Here is a 24,573-nt window from a genome sequence, read left to right on the forward strand (position 1 = left end):
TATTTGAAGACTGGAAAAAAAAGCCATGATCCAAAATGCCATGGTTTCCCCAAAATGGCAACCTGGGGTCACCAAAGCCCAAACCATGGCCCCTAAGTAACCAAAACAACAAAACTAGAGTAATCAAGATTGGAAAGCTGTAGGAAAACCACCACTATCTTATGTGAATGGAATCTAGTGTTAGACTAAAGTGGTAATTCTGGGAAATGAAAGAAATGGTCAGAGTAAAGGATCAGTGCAGAACAGGAAGGTAGCAAGAGTCATCTTCAGCTGACAATTAACATGTGCCAGGAGCTTTGCATCCTTGGTCTCATTTAATCCTCTCAACTACCCACTAGGTACTGGCCAAATTCTATAAGTGAGGGAATTTCACAAATGGGTCAAGAGAGATTAGCCCCACCACCACTACCAGGTCACACCACAGGAATGCTAACCTAGCTTTTGGTGATTCTCCATGTGCTGCTTCCAGCTCTGTAGCTCTGACTTCCAATCTTTTATCCTGTTGCCAGACCATGTAATATTTTTGTGGGGGGCAGAGGGTACTAGGGATTGAACTTAGGGGCACTCAACAACTGAGCCACATCCCCAACCCTATTTCATATTTTATTTAGAGACAGGGTCTCACTGAGTTGCCTAGTGCCTTATGTTTGCTGAGGCTGGCTTTGAACTCATGATCCTCCTGCCTCAGTCTCTCCAGCTGCTGGGATTATAGGCATGCGCCACCACACCCAGCTACCATATAATATTTGACAAAGAAAACATGGTCCCTGGAAGATTGCATTCAGTCCATAAATTCCTAAGCATCTACCATTGCTAAGCCCCTGGAAATACCCATGGGTTATACCTAAGTACCACACATACAGGAAAATGATGAAGCACCCTCTCTGCCCATCTTGCCCAAACCACTGGCCCCAATGAAGAGTTCACCTGGCCAGGTACTATCTTGAGGGGATACTAGAAAACACTTGGAGTAGGAGACAGAGCATTCCATTTGAGATCTTGACTCTACGTTAATGTCACAAAAGGCACCCTTGCAGGCTCTTCATCCACTCTTTATCTTGTGATGAGCATCAGTCATGTAAATAAATGCCAAGGAGTGTCCTATGAGTTCTTGCTTTCATTGTGCATGAGTTTATATATTGTAGGTAGTAAGTTCTGATAATGTGTTCGCTTTGATTAAAAGTTTTAAATGAATAATAAAATGTGTTCTCCGCCCCCAATTCAGTTAAACCATTCATTTGCTTGAAGGTGGTGTGGTAGGGTAGCAAATACTTTCAAGTTAGACAGCCCTTATTCCTAACTCCGCCACCAACTAAGCATGCGTTCTTGGGCAAGCCAGAATATGCTTTGGGTTTTAATCTCCTTGTCTCTAAAATGGAGCCAACATATACCTCAAAGGACTGCTTTGATAATTTATTTTTCCCTTTCTTCATACCCATCTCCTCTCTTCGCTTGGCTCTTTTCCTTTCTTCCATTGTTTTGCCTTAGCAAATCTCAGTTCTGGGTAAGTACAGTTTTCTGAACACTCTAAGACAAAACCATGCAGCCATAAGAGGAGTTCTATCACTATATCATTGGTCACCAGTCTCCCTTACCCCTGTTTCCAGGTGGGTTTGGCCAGTGGGAGGCACCAGCAGGAGCTTGGAGGTATTTCTTTCCCAGCTACAACCACCTATTGTCCATCTACTCACTTGAGACCACAATCCCTCAGGTGCCCCATTTCCTACAACTTTCCCTGCATGACGGAAACCTATCCATTCTCCATTTATTTCTTCAAGCTAAGAGGTATTGATGGCTAGTGGTGTTGCTTGTCATCCAGAACTTGTTTCTTCCCTAAATCCAACTGTTTCCCTCCAATACTTTATTAAATAACTTGCTTCAGTTATCCAGTATGAGTGCCCATCTGTTTCTGACGGAACCTGACCATTTTATAATGTTGCTTAATTTCCCATTTTCCACATACTTACGTCAGATTGTCCCAATTCCCACCCATCTTTCCTCTCACAGAGGAACTCTTAGTCTCAACACAAACTGACCCAAAAAGAAATTTAAAGGCATTAGAAAGACACCCACTGTTAGGGTTTGAATGTGCCCCCAAGAACTCATGTTTTCATGTGAAACTCAATCCCTAATGTAGCTGTGTTGAGAGAGAGAATCTTTAAGAAGTGGTTAGGAATAGCCCTCATGGATGGGTTATTAAGGGAGGGAGGAAGTAGCTACAGAAGACGGTTTCTGATGAGTCTGATCCCTTTCCATTTCTCACGCTTGCTGCCTTGCCCTTCCACCTTCTGCAAGGGATAATGAAGCAAGAAGACCCTTGCCCGATGCAGCTCATTAATCATAGAGTTCCCAACCTCCATAACTCTAAAAACAAATAACCTATTGTTTATAAATTATCCAGCCTATGGTATTCTGACATAGTAACACAAGCAGACTAAGACAATTGCCATCAAATCTTCTAGCTTTTTTTTTTTTTTTTTTTACCCAGTAGCATGCTGGAACTGGCTCTTCCTGGCTGACAAGGGTAGACTGTGTACATCTCTGCCCAGCCCACATTCAGTACCATTGCATTATTAACTCAAAAATGTCTACATTGGAAGTGTTTGCAACACATAAATTGATAAATTTTACATATTAGGTCTATTTATTTTTTGATAGGGTCAGTTGTACATTCTTCAGCACACTTCTCATAACCATTTCTTTTTCTCCTTCACATTTGTTATAGAGGAAGATTTGTCACACCTATTTTCAAAGGCTCCTTTGTCTTCCACTGCTTCTGACATGCCACTCAATCCATTATCCTCTGTCAGTCCTGTGTGTTTAGGCTATCCTTCAACACTACCTCCTGCTCATCAGCATTTAAATATTGCCCTTGGCCTGTGCTATCCAATACAGTAGCCACTAGTCAAATGTGATTATTGACCCCTTAAGATGTGACTAGTTGTTCCAGTTTGGATAAACCCCCAAAGCTCATTGTGAGATAATTCAAGAATGTTCAGAGGTGAAATAACTAGATTATGAGAGTTATAACCTTATCAGTGGATTAATCCATTTATATGGATTAACTAAATATTAACTATAGGTATGTAAGATGTAGCTAGAGGAGGTAGATCTAGAGGCATGCCTTTGGGGTTTATATTTTATCCCTGTTGAATAAAGCTCTCACTTTGTGCTTCCCTGTTGCCACATCCTGAGCTGTTTTCCTCCACCAAACCTTCCACCATATGTTCTGACTCACCTTGGACCCAGAGGTACAGAGTTGACCTCAAAACAATGAGCCAACTTTTCCTCCTCTAATTGTTCTCCAAATTTTCCTCCTCTAACTAGGTCTTTTGGTCACGGAACAACAACAAAAAGAAAAGAAAAAAAAACTGACTAAATCACTGCTCCAAATCAAAATGTGTGAAACACACACCAAATTTCAAAGACTTAGTATAAAAAATGTGAAATATCTCATTAATAATTTTTGTATTGATTACTTGGTAAACTTGTAATGTTTTGGACATAATAGGTTAAATAAAATTAAACTCACCAGGGATGTTTTAAACTTTTAAAAAGTGACTACTAAAAATTTTTAAATGACTTATGCATCTATTATTTCTGTTGGATTGCATTTCCATAAACTCTCCCACCTTAAAAATAAAACTACTGCTACTATGAAGCCCTTCAATTACTGCCTCTCTCAGCCAAAAATGTTGCATAAGTTGTGTCTCCTTAGTATCTTGATTTTCTCACCAGCATGCTCACTTCCTTCACCAAGGATTCCACTCCCAGAATTCTACCAAGGTCAAGGTAACTTAGGTCATTAATGCCAACCTAGGGCATTGCCAGTCCAAAGGGCTTTTCAATCCTTTCTTTACCCTTGGTAGCATTTTGCAAAGTGGAGTATTCTCTTCATCAAAAGACCCTTCTACTGGCAATGGACTTTCTTAAATTTTTCTCCTGTTGCTCTGACTATATCTTTCCAAATTCCCTTGAGAGCTCCCCCTTTCTCTTCTGCCCAATATTAAATGGTGGTCTTCAGGATTCTGTCCATCTCAATCACTTCCAAAATTTATTTACTATTCATATGCCAACAGTTCCACAGATATCTACATAACTCCTCCACTTAAAGGACTCATGAGTATCTCAATTTAAACATTTTAAAATCTGAACTCAGCATCTCCACCTTTGCCTGCAAAACTGGCACTACCCCAGTACATGGCACTGTCTGTTAATGGCATCACATCTACTTCATCAGTCTTGACAGAACCTCAAAGCCATGCAGAACCCGCCCTCTCTTTCCCTGTCTTCTCTCTCACAATATCATTCTAAACTACATCTCATGTCCCTTGAATCTTCTGCTTTGCTAATTCCAGTGAGCAGTAGCCCAAGTCACCCTCATATCTCACCTGGACTGTTCCAAGGTCCTTTCAAATGGTTTGCCTCCACTTTTACCATTCTCTAATCCTTTTCCTACATTCAGCCAGAGTGAGCTTTTGCAAATACAAATAGGATAACTCTTGCTTAAAACTCTCCAATGTCTCCCTTTTGATATTTGGTATAATGTCAAAAAGCTTTAATAAAATTTAAAATGTCATCCAAAAGCCTCACTCTGCCTTCATTTATAGCTTCATCTCTTATCAGTCTTTCCCTTCATTCTGTCCACTCTAGCCATCCCGGACTCTTCTAGTCCTCTGATTGTCATATAATCTTGACTTGAAGCCTTTAAGTTTGCATTTCTTTCAGCCTACAGGAACCTTCATCATCACTTTTTTTTTAACGTGTCCAAATCCTTTTCAAGTTCTGTAAGCTCCCTTTCTAGATTCAACTCCTTCTTACACTCTCCCATAGCATTTGTGTTTATCCAGTAGACTCCAAACCCTATGACAGCAGGAATCAGAGAGATCTGGTTGCCTAATATATCTATCATGCCCAGGACAATGTCTGGCACACAATAAATATTTAGTAACTATTTGTTGAACAATAAAACTAACATTAAATGGCTCAAACTTCCCATTTGGGGAGAAGAGGAAACTGGAATCTAAAGAAAGGAAGCCACTTATCCAAAATAACAGACACCAAACTAAGATTAAGACAGTCCTGGAGCCTTCTGATTTCCAGATCAGTTTTTTTATTTTTCTAGCACATCATGTGCCTGTCTATAATATGGCATCCAGAAGAAAGCAGACTGAATTCCCTGTCTTGTGAAAGCCAAAGCAAGCTTGTGTTTGTAAACATGGCAGACATTATTGTTTTCTTTCTTTGTTTTATGTCAAAGGCCTGGAAGTCCAACCTAAAAATAAACTTCATATTTCTAAACCTAGTACACCCTATGAATTTTATTGTCTACAACCTTCTTTCTGCTCATTGTTCGTCTTCCTTCCCCTCATTAACCAGAGGCATCAGCTGGTGTGTGTTGTATGGCTCCTGCATTCTATACTCTTTATCACTCCCCTACCCAGGCAGCATGTCACATGCAGCAGAAGATTAGGAAGTGCTGCCTATAAATAGTAGCACTCAGGAGAACATTATAAGATCCTGTGTAGTGCCAGGGGAAAGATGGATATAGTAAGTATTAGGATAAAAATAGCTCACTTTTTTGGCTATTACTTTGTGACAGGCACTAACTTTAATAGTTTTTGTGCATATCCTGTTTTCCCTTAACAACTGCATTAGTAATTGTTTCTATTATATCTAGTTTATAGATGAGTAAACTGAAGCACAAAGAAGTTAGTAAATTGTCCAAGCTGTTCAGTTAGCCAATGGAAGAGCCAAGGTTTAAATCTAGGCAGTCTAGAGACTATGGTCTTAATTGCCTGACACTTAGGAAATACTGAAAGGCACAACTATGGGAGATCCAAGTGTTACTTTATACACTTGCCCTGGGTCCCATCCCTGAGTTATTCATCAGTCCATTAAACCATTTAATCCTTTGTTTCTTCATTCTCTCAACGTGTATTTATGGCATTGTTATATTATTTATATCAATTGTTTGGAATACAGATAAAGTAAATGACCTCTACATCTCACTGTACACTGAAGGAAACATACAAGTGAAAAGACATTTATTCTACTCTGCTCATTAATAAGATAGAGGGGAGCCAGGAGAGTGTGGAAATAGAAAAGACTACAAACTAGTGTAGTAGGACACAGCAGGGATTTATCCTTGGCTTTCCCTCCTTGCTTCTTCCTCTCTCCACTTGGCCTCTACTCTCTCCACCCAGCCTCTGCTCTCTCCCATCGGCCTCTGCTCTTTCCCTCTCCTGATAACTTCCTGCTTTCCTTCCAGCTCTTTTCTTGCTTTGGTGCTTTGGTTCCACCCAACTCCTGGCTTCAGATTTAACTTCTTTGCTCAATTTCTTCCTGAGATTGGTTTGGGGTGAATTCTGGCTTGGCCCAAAGGATTATATATTGCAAACTAATCTAACTAAGGCCTATCCAAAGGCAGGTCAGTGTGTCCAGGTTCCACCACCAATATGGCTCTGGCTCAAAGAGTTGATGATCCAAAAGTTGGGAACTTTATAGAGCATAGAGAAATAGATGCATCCATCCATCTCAGATGGTTTTGTTATTCATCTGCCTAAACACCAAGCAGTTGACCTGACCAATTACCCCTTGCAGTTCAAACATTGATCACTATGTTAATATCATAACAAGTTTTGATATTTTACTGCCAATTATATTTTCTGATCTGCTGGCTAAGAAGTCTTCCTAGTGGGGCTGGGGTTGTGGCTCAGCAGTAGAGAGCTTTCCTAGCACATGCAAGGCCCTGGGTTTGATCCTCAGCACCACATAAAAATAAATAAATAAAATAAAGGTATTGTGTCCAACTACAATAAGAAATAAATATTTTAAAAAGTCTTCCTAGTAAGGAATTAACTTTGAAGTAAGCAATATAACTTTATAAGAGGGTCAGACCCTGAGACCATTCAAGATGTTTCATTTTCTCTAGTTGTAATCTCCCATTGGCCTGCTACATCCAAAGCAAAATTTCTCCTTTAAAGCCATAAATGAGGCTTATCCTGGCTAACTGGTCTCTGTGGATTAGGAGGTACCATTGAATTTAGCAAAAATAGAGTATTGTGGTGATTCTTGTTGATAAAGGTGTGTTGGCATAATAGATGAAGGATTCTAAGCGAGCCATGAAAGAAGATAGTGCCAAACAGAGAATATGGATTAAAAGAAAAGGAAGCTATCCAGAATTGCCATGAGGTAGAGAAGGACACTTGGTAAGAATGATGGTGCAAATGAAAGAACTGGACTGATGGGCAATTAAAATCAGAAAGTGGCTATTAGTACATGGCAATGTACAGCAGTCTCCGTAGATGAAAGTTTCGGAGTATGGCTGTGGGAGTGAATGTTGAAGTAAAGCTGAGAGGAAGTTTTACTGAGTTGAAAACATTTTGAAATCATAATTCTGGAACATTAGATGGGTCTTATAAACAGATCCTGAAATCTTCCATGATAATGATAAACCAGGAGGATGCGATCTAGAATCCTTAGCCTCATTTAACATAGAGATGTAAGCAAGAGGCTGACGGGTGATAGCATGAGATGCAGGTATGTGTCATTGTATCTCTATCATTAGGTGGCATAAAGCTCAGAGGAACAAGCTTTTTTATTTGTCTGGAAATAATAATGAGGAACCATGAGAATATTGACAGCCCACACCTTCTGCAGTTCACCCACCTCACCTACCTGAAACACATATAACATGGCAATTCAAACCTTTCATTAAGTGTTTGGGAAATAAAGTTTACTTTAGTCAATGAATAAAATAATAATAATAATATCTATACTTTTAAGCATTTAGCCTATATAACAAGCCTATGAAATACATATTAAAATTCTCATTCTTAAAATGAGGAAACTGAGGCTCAGAATGTTAAATGGCAGAAGCCAAATTCTCTGGCACATACCTATAATTTCAGTGACTGAGGAGGTTGAGGCAGGCTTCAACAACTTAGGGAGTCCCTAAGCAACTTTGGCAAACCTTATCTCAAAATAAAATATGCAATGATATGTTCAAGTTCAAGTTCAGTCCCCAGTTTTTAAAAAAAAAAAAAGGAAGAGCCAGGATTTAGGTTGTGGTCTATGTATCAGCAAAATCCTTGTTCCACAGTAAATGGGTAGGAATATAGATTCTAGGGCTCTATGTCTTCTTCACCTTTAATAAAGTACACGAAGTGTTTAATGTAGTGCTAACTATGTATGTATCCAATAAATACTAGCTGGTATTATTGTCATTGATGATTTTTTGTTATTAATATTATTGTTTCTACTATACCTCTCTGTCAAATATTTCAGCAGGATCATTTTCTATATCAGTTAACCATGGAATGACTAGATGGGTGTTGGTTTGCAGTTTTTTAAATCCATAATCTGATGCTTTTAGCAAGAAGCTTGATTTAATTTAATTAATTTATTTATTTTGCATTTAGAAAATTCCTAAGAAGTGAGTCAAGTTCATCTAAATAGGATGGATACTTGCTCACTATTTATATTTCCACCTTGCTCTTAGCAGTCAGGCCACATATTAGAATCCCCATCCTAAAAATCTCACAACAGAAGTAAGTTGTCTTACCTATCAGAGCACAACTCTCCTGTGCTGTATTGGCCTGTGGTTCAATTGGAGTGAAACTGCACCTTGCTGGGGAGACCAATGTAGCCCTGTCAGACTGGACCTAGTAAAACCTTCATAAAGTGTACTATTGGGAGTCAGGAGTTACTTGCCAACTGAGAGTTAATCAAAAACCACATGTGCATGCAGCCAACACAACAGATTGCACAGCTGGCAAAGACTTCGGCAATAATTTAATCCAACCCCCTCATTCTACTGATAAGGCAAGTGAGTCCCAGGGAGGGAAAGGGTCTTGCTCAGGGTCATACAGCTGGCAGTAATTTTGTTTCAAAAAGTAATCTGAACAGTCTTTCTATACATCAATGAATCTACCTTCCTATCTTTGTAAGCACAGTATAATGACTACGATTGTCTTTGACAGTGGAGAAAGCAAGCTTTTAGTTTCACAGGGTCCCAAAGTCATCAGATGAAAGTAAGCTGTCATACACTGAAGCTAGAAATCTACCTACTGATAGTGAGATCCTCAAGAATGGACTTAATCATATCAATGAGTTAAAGCAATTTTCAAATCCTGGACTAGCCTTCACTAGCTTAGACAAATTACTTAACCTCTCCAAGCCTCTGTTTCCTCATTTTGGGCTTAGATCAGACTTTCCTCAGAGTGCTTGTAAGGATCAAATGAAGCAAAATATAAAAAGATGGTACTTTGCATAAAACTGGTATCCAATAAATTTATTCTGAAAGCTAATGTTTAGTGCCCTGCTAAATTAGGGATTCATCAGAGAAGAAGAAAGCCAAAAACTCTGCTTGCCTGGTACTTAGATTCGGGAGGCAGGAACAGAGGTGAGGGCCACAGAGGAGGAGATAGACAGTAAACAAATAAATTAATTTCAGATGATGCTATATGCTGTGAATGGTTATAAAGATAAGAAAATGAGACGATGTGACCTCTGGTGTTTTGGAGTAGTAGAATGTCTCAGCTCAGAGTGGCCAAGGGCAGTCTTTTAGAGAGTATATTTGAAGAGGAAATAAATCATACAAAAACAAATATGTGGGAGGTCCAGAAGAGCATCCCTGAGAGAGGAGGAGGGGCTCAGGCAGTAGCAAATATGGCATGTTCAGTCAATAGCAAAATGGCCATGTTTTCAGGATGGTGACCCAGGGAGCTGGGCATGAAATGAGAGGCTGGAGACTGGGCATCTAGTTTCATCTTGAAGTTCTACAAATTCTAAGTTTCATTCAAAAGCCAATGGAGTCTAGCTGGGGGTGGGGTAGGGGGGTGAGGGGACATGCCTATAATTCCAGCTATATTGGAGTCTCATGTAGGAAGACTGAGAGTTCTGGAGGCCAGCCTGAGCAACAGTGTGACCCTGTTGCCCATCCCACCCCCACCAAAAAAAGCAATTGGAGTCTATTGCAGTTTTTAGAAGGGGAAGATACTGTGATGTATTGAAAAACAAATGTTTGGTCTTTGTTCCTGATTCCTGGCATTTGAAAAAAAACTTTGGCTCCTAAAAACCAAAGTTCCTTAAACCTTTAGACTCTCCAGAGTAATGTCTTTTTGTGTGTTAATAAGATAACCAAGGCTAGGATCCCTTATATAGCTTCAGAAGAAACTGGTGACCAGAAAGACTAAGGCATGACAGAGAGTTGAAACTTTCAGCCCCAACACTTCGACCTTCCAAGAGGAAGAGGGTCTAAAGATTGTGGCACCAAAGGGCATTGATTTAGTAAATTGTGCCTGTATATGAAACCTCCATAACAACTCCTGAATGATGGGGTTCCAGTGGCTTCTAGGTTAGGGAACACATGGAGGTGCTGCCAGGTAGAGGCCTGGAGAGGGCCTGAGACTCACTGCACCTCCCACCCCATGCTTTGTCCTATACAACCCTTCCATTTGACTCCTCGTGAATTGTATACCTCATAATGAATGGGCAGTAGAAGTAAGTTGTTTTCCTGAGTTCTGTGAGCCCATTCTAGCAAATTATCAAACCTGAAGGAGTAGCAAGTAGCAGAACCCCCAATTTATAGTCAGTCAGAATGCCCAGACTTATGACTAGCATCTGAAGTAAAGGGTCTAGTGGGGACTGAACCCTTGGTGTGTAAACTCTGACCCTAACTCCAGGTAGTGAGTGTGAGAATTGAGTTGAATTTTAAGATACAAGTCAGTGTCTTGAGTTGGAGAATTGGTTGGTATGAAAGAAAACCCCACATATTTTGTATTAAAACTCTTGTGGGTGAAAATAGCCCAGAGGGAAAAAAATTAATTTAAACTCATGCATTGGTTCATTTGACCAATATTGATGGATTGCATGTTCTAGCCAGGAAAAGTTTTTAATGCAGTGAATGAACCAAATTAAAACCTCTGACCTCACGGAGCTTGCATATAAGCAGAATAACAAATATGAAAGGTTTATGGAGCACCTACTGTCTGCTAGCACTATTCTGAGTGCCTCCTGTCAAATCACTCCTGTGATCCTCATAGCAAGCCTTCGAGGGGAATGCTATTGTTCACCCCATTCCCATATCAGGAAACAGCCATAAAGAAAGCAAGGAACCTGCTTGATCCCATTCAGACAACTAGTCAGTGTAAAGCCCAATCCCAAACTCTGGCAGTCTGTGAGAGTCTTATTATTTTAATCACCACACTCTATTTCTGAAAACTCATTCTGACTGGGCATAACTGTTATAAAGGGGACCCAAGTGAAAAGTCAGGAGTCCAGTTAGGAGGCATTGGCCAGAGAGTTGATTGTTGGGACTTTCAACAATGCTGTGAACAGATATTATTACTCCCACTTTGTAGATGAAAACTAAAGCTTCGTTCACTATCTGAAATGCAATAGCACCCAGATCCAACCCCATTTGTCTCTAGAATGTAGTATTGTCCTACTATCTGCTCCATTTCCTATATGATTAGAGACCTCCACACCTTCCCTCTTTTATGATTAAGAGATTAACCAGAGGGGCTGGGGTTGTGGCTCAGCGGTAGAGCGCCCACCTAGCACGGGTAAAGCCCTGGGTTCGATCCCCAGCACCACATAAAAATAAATAAATAAAGATATTGTGTCCAACTACATCTAAAAAAATAAATATAAAAAAAAAAAAGAGAGATTAACCGGAGACTACTTGGAGATGCAGTTTAGCGTCAGAATCAGAAAACTGTGCATCTAAAACTGTTCTATGCCCATTTGGTAGACCTTTCATAATTGAAAATAAAATATAAATATAATAACACACAGGGACACACATACAGTGTTTCTCTCTTCTTGTTACAGATTTAAAACTGAGATATAGTATTCATAACATGAAATACATGGATATCAAATGTACAATTTGATGAATTTTGATGTGCACACTCATATAATCAACACTAAAAGCAAGATATATAAATGCATATGTGTGATAGATATATTTAGAGTGAGAGATGAGGAGCAGTCTGTGTATCATGATGAATGACGAAGACCTCTCCTACTCTTTTTTCTTATCCCTTCCTGCTTCTCAGTTGACATTATCCTTTCCAATGCATTGGGGTTATACAGAATGCCAGGTGCAGGTCAAGAAATGACTGTGTCAAAAAACAAAACAAAAAAAAGAAATAAAAGAACAATTATCCATTTTTCAGTGCTTGTTGGACGAAAATCACATTGCTATATTTTCTGTTTTTCTATGGAGGGGTCATGTGCCTCAGCCCACACATTAGCACATGAACTTGTTTTTCCAGTAAAATGAGTCAGAGTTCCTCAAGAAGGCAGATTCATGTATTTCAGAACTGTGTGTCAGCATCTATGAAAAAAAGTACAGTGTCCTGTATTAATGCATGTGAGACACACACACACTCAAAGCAATCACACACAGCTAATAAACAGCAGAACTCAAGCGTGGAGGACTCAAGGATCAGACATTTTTCATTAGTGTGGGGAGGGATGATACACCATTGTGTCTGTGTGGGGCTAAGCAATGGCCTGGAGCCTGAACCAGCTTTAATTCTGGCTTTCCTACAAATTGGCTTTCTGATCTTAGGAAAATTGCTTAGACCCTCTGTTCAGTTCTATCATTCACAACGTGAGGATAGCTGATAATATCTGCCATTTAACCAAGGGTTAAAAAGGTCACATACATAAATCAAGTAGAACAATGCTCAGCAAAGAGTAAATGACTGAGAAAGTTTGACTGAAACAGCAACGGCCATGGTGTCTGAGTGTTGAGGAACTGCATATGACAGTACCATACACCACATTATGCCACCTAGATCCCATCAGCTAAGAAACATTCAAACATGCATCCTCAACATATGGAAACTTATTAATATAAAAACAAAATATTGGGCTGGGGTGGTGGCTTAGTGGTGGGAGAGCTCGCCTAGCATTCATGAGGCACGGGGTTCAATTCTCAGCACCACATATAAATAAATAAATAAACCAACAAATACTTAAATAATAAATAAGATAGTTTCATTGACAACAAAAAGATGTTAAAGAATGAAATATTCTGTGCTTGTAGATACTCTGTATAACAGGCCAAATACAGATGAAACAAAAACATTTTAAATGTGTTTGCCTATCATGTGGTATCATAGTAACATTATGCAATATCTAAAGGTCTACTATTTTTTCTGTGGCCAGGTGTGTTTTTAATGATTTCTAAATGATTTTTGGTGATTGCTAAAATATTTTGTCTGTGCCTATGTATCCATATCTCAAGCAATCTTCCCAATATTTTTTTTTTGCAATTCTTGCCTCACCTGACTAGATGTTTGTTGTTTTTACCTTGTAATATGAAGAGCAAGTGCTGAATATAATGTCACAATTTGCTTCTTTGCTTGAATCCAAATTATTACCATTACCTACAATCCATTGACTGAATCCTTTTCAGTTGCTTGCCCAATTGGGGAAGATTAGTTTACATAAAACTAGATAATACCTTTAAATCCATGGACCTAGAATATTTAAATGACAGCACCTAGCAAATCCTGGAAGCAGAGGACACTCAGGAAGCACCATACAGTTGTCCCTTGGTCCTGGGGCACCTCACATACCTTACATGCTTCATGACAGTCTAATGTATGACCCAATTGAAGGAATCTGATGCCAATCCACATACTGAATTCTGGTAAAGCTTAATAAGTTTCCCTAGGTCAAAAATCAAATAACTAGTGCTTCCATTTTTTTTTCCTCCAGAATCCTAGTGGATTATCTTCAGCACTTTCTAGGAGCATGTGCCTTTCAGGAAATGCTGGCTTTGATGATCTCACTTTGCCTCTGTTATGAAAGTCATCACCCTGTCATTCAGCAACTCACAGATAGTAACCAAGCACCTGTGGGTGCTTTGACATTGCCAGGCATTCTGCCACATGGCATAGTTCCTCTTCATAAGAGTTCACATATAGCTAGCTCCCAACACCAGGTCCTAATGTATTCTCCCCTGCAGATCATAATTATAGACACTAGTAGTCTTACAGTGCCCATTGGTGCCTAAATCTAGACTATGTGGCAGGCTTCCTCAGAGGTTAAGGCCATGGTTTCCCAGGTTAGGAGAGAAGGTACCATATCTCCTGCTCTCCAGATTACCAACATCAGTATGTCTACCACTCAATTATCCACATCTTCTCCAAGGTTGCTGGAGATCCCCTTCCTTCCTTTGCCCTGTCTTTCCTGATAACTCACGTCTATATGTGGTCCAGAGCTCTTTGGTATTTCCCCAAAGGGCTATAACACATGAGAACTGGGTGTTTCCCCTGCCTACAATGAGGCCTGGCGCTTGCCAGTGCTGCCTCCAGAGAATTGGTGAGCAGAGCGTGCTGACTTGTGTCTCTGCCTTGACACACCAGGGAAGGTCAAACCACATGAATGAGGGCTTTCATGGGCAGCTACAGGGACCCCATTTTTTTCCTTATAGAAGCCCTTCACTTGGTTTCAGAAGTGACAATCAAATGTGAACTTTCATGGTTTATTTATAGCTTTGCCTTACAGAGAGAAAGAAAAGAAGTGATTAAAATGCTATTTTACAAAATATTTTTGTTTTTAAAAAGCTTTCATTGTGTGGGCAAAAAGGAAAAAGAAAAGTCACTCTATTCATTGTGCCGTCTAGACTCAAACAAAGAGGGTAGCGTGCTGCAAATTAAGATTGTCCGGCCCCTGCCTGCTGACAGAAAGTATTAATTTGGAGTCCAACTTCAAATAAACCCCTCTGAACAGAAATATATTGTGGGGGTGACTATATTTAGCATGGACCAGCATTTCCATAATAAGTTCATATTGTTATGCTGTGGTAATTTTCAGACTTAATACAGCCAGTGTGTTCATGAGGTTTCAGTTTTGTGTTAATTATCTGGAGAAATTGGAAAACTCAGCAGAGTCTGTGATGACAGGGCTGGTTCTCGGGCATTCTCCATATTGCCTCAGGTGCCCGCAACAGCCTTTCGAAGACAAAGAAGGGGAAGAGAAACCTGCACCAGTTTGACTACCTTTGTAAGCATAACATTTTTTTTAATGTGATGTGTTATATTTGTATCTTTTACAACAATAAAATCAATATATGCCACTGCAGAAAAATTTTTTAAAGTTGATAAGAAAAAAATTGTTACCCATGGCTCTTGAAATTATTAACATTTCAATTTATTTTCATCCAGCCTTTATTATGCATGTGTAACTTGCCTTTAGTGGCTTTGGTAAAACAAAAACTTGTGTGGCACAATTCCCACTATTCTTGAGACAGTTGAAAAACAACCTTATTTTTGCCCTCATTGCGCCTATTTATTTGTGCAATAGAGCTAGCTTTTCCCTGTCCTTGTTAAAAATTCCAGTAATTCCATTATCTTCCTAGATAAGAACAAAGTCACTTAGGGAATAAAGATTTTATGGACGCTTTAAATTGTAAGTCATAGCCAAAATTCAGAAATTCAAATATCAAGGAATATATGAAAATAAAGTTAAGATGTCTCCCAATTTCCCCAGCTGGGCTTTGCACAAATGAGAAGTGGTTGCTCTGATCAGATTGGTCTCAGAAGCCTCTATTGTAGAATTTTTTGGAGACCCTCTATCTCAGAAAGCCTGTCATCTGCAGTGTCTCTGTCCTTGTATTCCAGCAAATGGCTTATTTTGAATTCCTTGGAAATCCTGTAGTTCACCTCCAGCCTCCATAAGTGGCCATAGTGGACAGGATCTAAGACAACTCAAGATAGTCCTCTCACATGTAGGCCCAAGAGGTCTGTTGGAAATAGCCATGCCTTTGGGACAGGCTGTGGCAATGTTGGCTGATCCCAGTGCAATCCATCCTTCACTTCCTCATGGAAGCTGCCAGCCTGCCCATCTTCCCAGCAGGAATTGCTCACAGTCCACTGTGCACCACAACCATAAGGACCTGCACCCAGGTCTCCTTTGGTTTCAGTGGAGCCCTACTGCCTTAACTCATGAAGAGAAGACCTCCCCTGACACCTTGCTCTGGAAGAGGCCTGATGCACAGTCCATCAACAACTCCCTCCTGAGACTCCGTCTTGTTGATCTTCCACATGGATGAAAGATTTCAGAAAGTTGATTTACAGGTCTTCAACAACTCTTTCTACAAATTCTTCAGGGTGGTCTGTTTCCAGCTCACTGGGGTATCTTATATCTGTCATCTTTAGATCTCAGCCAAAACTTCCATTTTAACATTCTGTCACGTGTATTATCCTTCAGTTCATTCATTCCATCAACATTCCCTGAGTGCATGTGATATGCCAGATGCTGAGTTTGGCAGTGAAAATAATTATAACAATTCCTGCCTTAAGGAACTCATAGTCTAGTTGGGGAGACTGATGTGTTAACAGAAAATTATGGCACCATGTCATAAAGATGGAGGCACAAGTTGCTGTGGGAGCAAATAGCTCAATCTAGGGGGCAGGCAGGCAATGAGGATGAGTCAGAGAAGTCTTCCGTGGACAGGGAGCCTAACCTAAGTTTAACTTTTAAATGGATTATTTTTCAGAAACAAAATAAACTCCTTTTAAATCTTCTAAATCTCTATTTTGAACATTCGTTTCTCAATAATTTATTTTTAAAGCAAGCAAAGGTAATGTGAAGAAGGAAGAGGGAATTCCCTGATGTCTGCCATTTGTCCACACATCTGTTACAGTAGCAAGGAAAATAACATTTACAGAGTACCTTCTTTAATACAAGTTTCCTGGATCCCACCCATGAAGGCAATCCTGGAATGTTGTCTCAAGTCTGGAACCCAAGCAAAACCAGGAGGGGTGTGCTCCCAGGGCATTTTCAAGATTCAGAGGTGGTAAAAGAAGGTTAGGGTCCCCTCAGAAGCCCAGCAGAGGAAGAAGCAAGAATAAAATGAGAATGAGTGGCAAAGCTAGTGCTGGCCATTGTGGAGGACACCTCAGCAACATGTCGGTCTTGTTTTAAGGAAGTCAGAACTTAGCCTGTGAAGGAAAATGTTCTGATATGATGGGCTGAGCAGAGCTCTTAACCTAGCCTTAAGTGGAGCAGAAGCAGCCTAATAAAATGTCCTTGCCTGCTCACTGTGATGACTCTAGGCAGCCATTTTGTTTGTTTATTTGTGTCTTGTCTCTGGTTTTCTTGTTAATAGTTTTTCTCTCATTTTTTATATCTCTGTCATTTCTTCCTGCTTTCAATGTTCTTGCTACCCTTAGCAGTTCTGATATTCCACTCAGCACTTTCTCATCCTTTGAGGGCTGGGAACCCAGATAACCAGTCCAGATTGTTCATGTTGTCCTTGCAGAAGAATTGGCAGAGCATTGAAAAACTGTGGAAATTAGCAGATTAAAAGGAATCGGGTTTCCTTGAGTAATTATCAAAAAGAATTCTATTCACGTCTAGCATAGTGCTTATACTACTCTCTTTTGATCACAGCCCCTTTTCCTTTCTATAGTGAGCTCCTTGATGGAAGGAAGGCTATGCAGCGTGCCTCTCCATGTTTCATGTGTGGAGTGCTGTGCTGGGCGCATGAAAGGGCTTATTGACTATGCAGAAGGTGCTGAGATTCAGCAATAAGCAGACCAAGTCCCTCCTTTGTGTTTACATTTCAGTAAGGACAAGAAAACGAACATGTAAACCAGTATAGGCATGGCACATCAGAAGGCAATTAATGGTATACAAACCAGTCAATCAAAATAACATGGCAAGATGGTCCGAGGACACTTGTATATGTTTTGAAGTCATACAAAATGACTTCATTTTGAATTTTAAGTAAGTGAAAGTGACCTTATCTTTCTCGGAGTTAGTTTTCTCATATACAAACATATACAAACACTTGTATATGTTTTGAAGTCATACAAAATGTTCTCACATTTTGTATGATAGTCAGCTTTTCACATTTTTTTCCTCCCCTGGCTAGTATTGAGTTTCTCTGGGAAAAATAAATAAATAAATAAACTATGTCCTTTGCAAATCTGGATCCCTAGCAGTATCTGGTACATAGAGAGTAATTAATAAATGTATGGCATAAGATGTGGCACATGTGGCTGGGCGCAGTGGCACACACCTGTAATCCCAGGAGCTCAGGAGGCTGAGGCAGGAGGGTCACAAGTTCAAACCCCAGCCTCAGCAAAAGTGAGGCACCAAGCAACTCAGTGAGATCCTGTCTCTAAATAATATACAAAATATAGGGCTGGGGATGTAGCTCAGTGATTGAGTGCCCCTGATTTCAATCCCCTGTATTTCTCACTGCCCCTCCACCAAAAAAAAAAAAAAGAAGTGGCACATATGAGCCCAGAATGACCGCATCCTTAAAATAAGAGTTCAATAGCTGTAGCTAAGACAGGGCCTGTTTTGTGAAGTGTTGTCAGGCCATTGCTTGCTATCTTCCTGAGTCATTTCTATTGGACTCCAAAGTTTGGGTTCATGCCATATCTCCTTATTTTCTCAAGACCTTAATAGCCTTGGGCGTTGCCCAAGGAAAACGAACATTTTTATCCACATAATGGAGCCAGCACAGTCTATGGTGATCTGAATGCTGTATGTACCATACCACATCCTCTGGATGCAATGAACCGTTACCTACCTACCTGAGTGTTCCACAGTAAAAACAGGAATGTCCTGGAGTAACATTCCAGAACTCAAGTCAGTTAGACTCAGTCCAGAGGTCTCACATCTGTATTCACAACTTAATAGATTGGGAAAGGAGCTGAAAGTGAATCGAAGAGTTAAGCAGGCAATGTACTTAGTGGCTGATTATATGACTTTCTTATGCCCTTGGGTCCAGGTAGTCAGGAGGGAAGGTAACTTATGCTGATCCTTGGAGGCAATCACAGAGGTGCTTGGCTTTCTGGGTAGTTTGCCCTAGAGGCCTCAACACACAGCTATTTTTTAAGCTCAGGATATGTGGTCATAGGTTTAACCTTAATATTCCTTGGGTCATATTCTTATTGGCAGAGAAAAACAAGTTGAAAATCATATTGACTGAATATTGTAAAGGGAAGTGAATTTTAATTCAAATGTCATTGCTTGTCACAATCCTCTCTTTGGTTTTAGCTTTCCAACCCAACTGTCTGCTTTGTTTCCCATTTAACAGGAGGCAATGGCAAGAATGAGCAAAGTCGGGAAAGTTGTGTTTCCGAGACTTGAGGATAAGAAGTAAGTTTATATTTTTTATATGTGTAGTGCTAAATAATGAGAACATACAAATGCTTATGATTACAGATCTGAAATAAACTTTGAATGTTAGCTAAATCAATTCTTTCATTTAATAGTTGAGAAAACTAACTCCGAGAAAGATAAGGTCACTTTCACTTACTTAAAATTCAAAGCTAGGTATGGCCAGATCTGTTGTCTGATGCAAGCTTCTGAACTCTCAGACCAATTTTTTTTTTCTGGGTCACTGGCAACAAATCTGGTCTTCTCTGTTCTTAAAAAAAAAAAAAACACATCTTTTATATCTCCCTTCAAAGCATCCATCCATTCTTTGTATCACTTGACATTGAGGACTTTTAAATGACCTTGATCAGTTTTGTAATCTCAAGTCACCACAATATTCATTCACTGAGTCCCTGCTATATTCAAGCCTCTAAGTTAAACAACATGATTTAGAGGAGAATAAGATACAATCTGATTTATGCACATAGGTCCTTTCAAAACAAAGGACTATGCTCTGCCATAGAAATGTTACCATGTGACAAAACAGCCCAAAGAAGAAAAGAATGTGACCTTATAAAGGTGAGGAAAACTTTTTGAAAAAGATTAAGTCTCATTTGACATTAAATGCTTAAAAGAAATCGTAGACAGGCCAAGACAGAGAAGAACATTCTTGATAGAGGGGATGACATATGCAAAGATATAAAAATGGAACAGCATGGTATGTTGAAGTCACGATAAACAACAACACAGAATATGAGATGGGGAATGGCAGGAGGTGAGATGGGAGGAGGAGGTCAGCTCAAAGTAGGCTATGCTAAAGACCGTGAGCCTCATGCTACAGGCAAAACAGAGATACTTAACCTTAAAAGGTGGCTAGATGGTGGTCAGATGCAGATCTTAGAAAGGTCCTTCTTAGAGGATCAATTCAAGGGGGTAAGGGTAGAAGTAAACTAGAGAGAAGGCTTTTTGAACAATCCAGGTTAGAGATGAAAAAGACCTCTATTAAGACCTCTATTTCACTGGTAGTGAGTTTGAAGATAAAAAGACAGTTGTGCAAGTGCCTTTATAATTTTAGGAAATTATTTTTTGTTAAGACATAAATCTCACCACACAGTGTAATAGACACGCAAAGGTACAGATTCCACCAAAACACGTTGTTGAACAGTTTTGGAAATGTCCCTGGAAAAGTGTTCCAATTTCTTTTCATTTTCTTTTTTGTGTTCAGATGGAGTCAGGCTATTAAAACCCCTGAATATAAACCTCTCTCTAAATTCTGGGCTCAGAGGAGCAGAGGGCTCAGAGGAGCTTCCATGGGGAAGCTCAACCCAGGAACATGGAAAAGGCTGAGTTCCCAATGCATCCCAATGTAGGATGCTCTCCCTCTTTTTGTTCTCCTCATGGCGGCTGAAATATCCCTTGTTTTTTGAAATGGATTTTCTTCTCCATCTCTTCCCTGACCCTCTCAAGACTTTCGAAGGAGGCCTGTTTCTAAGTTTTTGGTAAACCCTACGTGTTTCTTTTGAAAGAATCTGGCTTCTCTCTGGCAGCTGTGAACTGGGCACCGATGAAGGAGGCACACATGGTGCTGCAGCACCATCTTCAGGTGGCCCAAAGATTTGCACATGGAAAGCAGGAACCCGTTTCCTTCTGTCTCATCACTTCCGATCACATTAATTTAACTACACGGGACATTTACTTAGATCTGTGCCACACAGAAGCAACTGGCCGAGTTCAGGAGAATCTGGAAGAGAGTGGATTCATCTGACTTAAAAAGTCTAGATCACACAGAGTCTAATCTAATGACTACAATTCAATTAGCAATTTTTCAGGATGATTCCAAATTTTGTCCTTATGCTCAAAACAAATTTATACATGACTTTAGAACAGTCACTTAAAAGTATCTTGAAAAAAATGTGTATTAAAAGACTATCAACAAATTTACACCAGGTGTGGTGGCACATGCCTGTAATTCCAGTGGCTTCAGAGCTGAGGCAGGAGGATCACAAGTTCAAAGCCGGCCTCATCAACTTAGTGAGGCCCTCAACAACTTAGCAAGACCTTGTCTCGAAATAAAAGATTAAAAAGGGCTAAGGATGTGGTCTAGTGGTAAAGTGCAATCTCCATTACAAAAAAGAAAATTAACAGACAACCCACATAATAGAAGAAAATATCTGAATAATTATATATAAATTATATAATGGAGTAATATCCAGAAAAATACAGAACTCCTAAAACTCAACAACAACAAAAACAACCCAATTCAAAAATGAATAAAGGACTTGAATGGACGTTCCTCCAAAGAATATATAAATAACCAATAAGCACAAGAAAAGTTATTCAACATTACTATTAGGGAAATGCAAATCAAAATGCAAGATACCACCTCACACCCATTAGGGTAGCTACTGCAAACAACAATAACAATAAAATAACAAGTGTTGAGGATGTGGAGAAATTGGAAGCTTTATGCCTAAAATGGTAAAGCTGCTATGAAAACAAATGTGTCTGTTCTCCAAAAAATTGAAAGTAGAATTAACATATGATATAGCAATTCTGCTTTTGGTATATGTCCAAAAGAACTGAAAGCAGGATATTGAAGACAGATCTATATACCCCTGTTTACAGCAGCATTATTCATAGTCTCTAAAGCCTTAAGAACAACTCAACTGGTCCATCAGTGAATTAATGTATAAGCAAAAAATGATATATACATGTAACAGAATGTTATTCAGACTTAAAGAGGAAGGTAATTCTTTGAGGTTCAGACTAAATTAAATACGATAATCACAAAAAGACACACTGTATGATTTACCTATATGAAGAATAAGGCCAGTGAACAAAGTTGTCACTAAGCCATTGGTATTAAATTTGGAAATCCTTGGACTGGTAAGATAACTCAGTGATAGAGCACTTACCTAGCATGTCAAAGGCCCTAGTTTCTATCCATAGCACCACAGAAAAATAAATATAAAATTGGAAATCTTAAAGTATGTGCAAAGATTACTGACCTTAGTCCCATTTTCCCAAATCAGAAAATCCATATTATGTTGTGTATTGTCCAAAATTTATATTATCATAGAGAATCATTAGAAGCAGAAAATTGCCCCTAAAAAAATCATTCTATGAGTATTGATTTCTGGAGACTCATAGAATTGGTTTTAGCGATATCTACATAACTAGATGGATGAAAATATTAGATTATTAATTACTTTAAAAGTAGCAACTAGCACTTATTATGAGTCAGGCATTGTTCTAAGAGCTTTGCATATATTGCCTCATTTAATTCACACAACAATTCTCTTGAGATAGATCCTGTAATTATTCCCTTTTACACAAGAGGAAATGTAGGCACAATTGGATTAAGTACCATGCTCTGGGTCACACAGCAAGTCATGGGCCATGCTGAGATTCATAGCCCAGCTTCAGAGTCTCCTCCACCCACCCCTTAACTGTGTGTTTGGCCCTATCACAACTCCTACACTACCAGAATGCTTAAGGCAGAAATGTGTGACAAGTAGAAGCCTGTGTGCATCCAAAGCTTCTCTTACTGCTTGTCTCCTCCAATTCACAAGCTTCCTCCAGAGCTCCCTCATCAGGACTCCTTTTGGAATACCCCAGCATCTACCAAACCACGTTGAACTGGATTTATCAACCCTTATCCCATGTCAGTACCTCCAAGAAAAGGAGTAAGGACAAAGTTGCAAGGCTTCAAGTGCCATATTTGTCCAGGCCACAGTTACCTTTCAGCATTGTGATACAAAGCAGCTCCAGCTGCTCTGAGATCTGACTCATAGCCAGCACCAGTTCTGACAGGTCTCACCCAAAGAGTCAGCCAGAGAGGACAGGGAGATTGAGGTCCATGACCAGATGCCTGGAAGGCAGGGCACAGCAGCAAGAAAGTCCTTACACATTGTGCTCATGGGGTTTCACAATGGAATAAAGCAGTTCACCCAGGACTTCTAGGTGCAGGATCCATAAGAGTGATAAAACATTCAGTCTCATCTCTGGTTAGCCTATGGTTTTAAACCAGATCAGTGGCTAGTCACGTAGCTGAAGTTGGGAATGTGAAAGGCTCTGTGCTAAGCCTGGGCCTTTTGGTACATGCAGCAGAGACTTTGAAGTCAGACCAATCTGACTTGGAATTCCAGCTCTGCTGGTTTTTAGTTATAGTATTTTGTTTATACCCCATGAAAAAGATGACCTTATCTCAGAAATGGAAATAATCCATGTAGCACTGCATGTAATTTATAGATAACAGGCATGACACAGGCTAATCTATTGCCCAGGGTGCTGTAAGCACTCAGAACCTGGAAGGTGTCTGTGTAATTGTAACAGATGTATTTCCATATTTCTGAATGCAAAGCAACACTGCTTGATAAAGTCATCTTGAGACTGTTAAACATATTCATCTTTCTCCCACAGATATTATGACAAGAAATATCAAGTATTCCTGAAGCTGGTTGAACACCAGAAGGAGTATTCAGCAATCATGAGTGGGGACTGAACCGACAGACACCAATGCCATTAGGACCTCTATCCTTGCATCTTACATTCAAGACCCTTTAGGTATCATCTCATCATTTCTGTATTGTCTTCTAATAAAAATTTGGATATGTGCAACCAGAACTGGAATCTCCCATTTCAAAACACCACTCTTATCTAGTTTGCACTTTCTGTACAGAAAGTCTCATGTGTGGTCATAGAATCTCACATAGGCTTGAACCTGGAGACCATTTAACCCAGGGGAGACTTGTACTTAATTGATTCTATAACATACAGTAAATGAAAGACATTGCTTTAGATAGAACATTTAATATATGTTCTCTGTTCCTTATGGCATTCTCCTTCTTACATAGGATACTGTCTAGGGTCAAATATTGCTTTCAAATGCAAAATCAACATTTTGCAATCATTATATTAAAGATAGGGATAGGCAAGGATCATCAATGGATCCAGGAGGAAATTTTGATGAGTAACAGGATGTATGCATGTTCTTAAAATGTCTCTTCACAGATTGTTTATTAGTTACAAGAGGAAAAAGAATGTTAACGATACAGGGAAGAAACAGGACAACATCTTGATTGGATGATCCAAATTAACTTCAGATGGGCAAATAGACATCATGTGCCTCCAGATGTGATAGCATGGAAATAAATGGCATCACTCAGACTGGGAATGCACAGACTGAAACTAATCATAAAGAAATATCAGAAAAACCCATCCTGCATTCTGTTTTCTTTAATGGACTATATTCTTCAAAAATGACTATGTCATAAAGACAAAAGCTAAGGAAAGTTTCAAGATTAAAACAAACTAAATAAACATGATGGCTTAAAAGATTTGGGGGTAGACAAGTGTTTGCAAAACTATAGTTGTTTCAGTTGATACAAGAGCAAACACCTAAACACACACATATACACATATACTCAT

The 24,573-nt window shown here is 39.5% G+C and overlaps 1 protein-coding gene across 11 annotated transcripts in view; it reads left to right on the forward strand.

Moving 5' to 3' along the window:
* Fggy (FGGY carbohydrate kinase domain containing) overlaps positions 1–24,363 on the forward strand; it is a 400,280-nt gene extending 375,917 nt beyond the window's left edge. For 9 of the 11 annotated variants that reach the window (XM_078026357.1, XM_005326012.5, XM_021726821.3 and 6 more), the window contains 2 exons: positions 19,082–19,143; positions 23,566–23,769. In XM_078026357.1, the coding sequence (XP_077882483.1) occupies positions 19,082–19,143; positions 23,566–23,647 (144 nt within the window). In that variant the 3' untranslated portion in view covers positions 23,648–23,769. Of the gene's footprint in view, positions 1–19,081; positions 19,144–23,565; positions 23,770–24,156 lie in introns of those variants that run through there. The other 2 variants (XR_013427818.1, XR_013427819.1) reach the window with 2 other exon arrangements.
* Positions 24,364–24,573: the final 210 nt, after the last annotated feature.

Source organism: Ictidomys tridecemlineatus, chromosome 11 (genome assembly GCF_052094955.1).
Source record: "Ictidomys tridecemlineatus isolate mIctTri1 chromosome 11, mIctTri1.hap1, whole genome shotgun sequence".
In the NCBI taxonomy this organism is placed as follows: Eukaryota; Metazoa; Chordata; class Mammalia; order Rodentia; family Sciuridae; genus Ictidomys; species Ictidomys tridecemlineatus.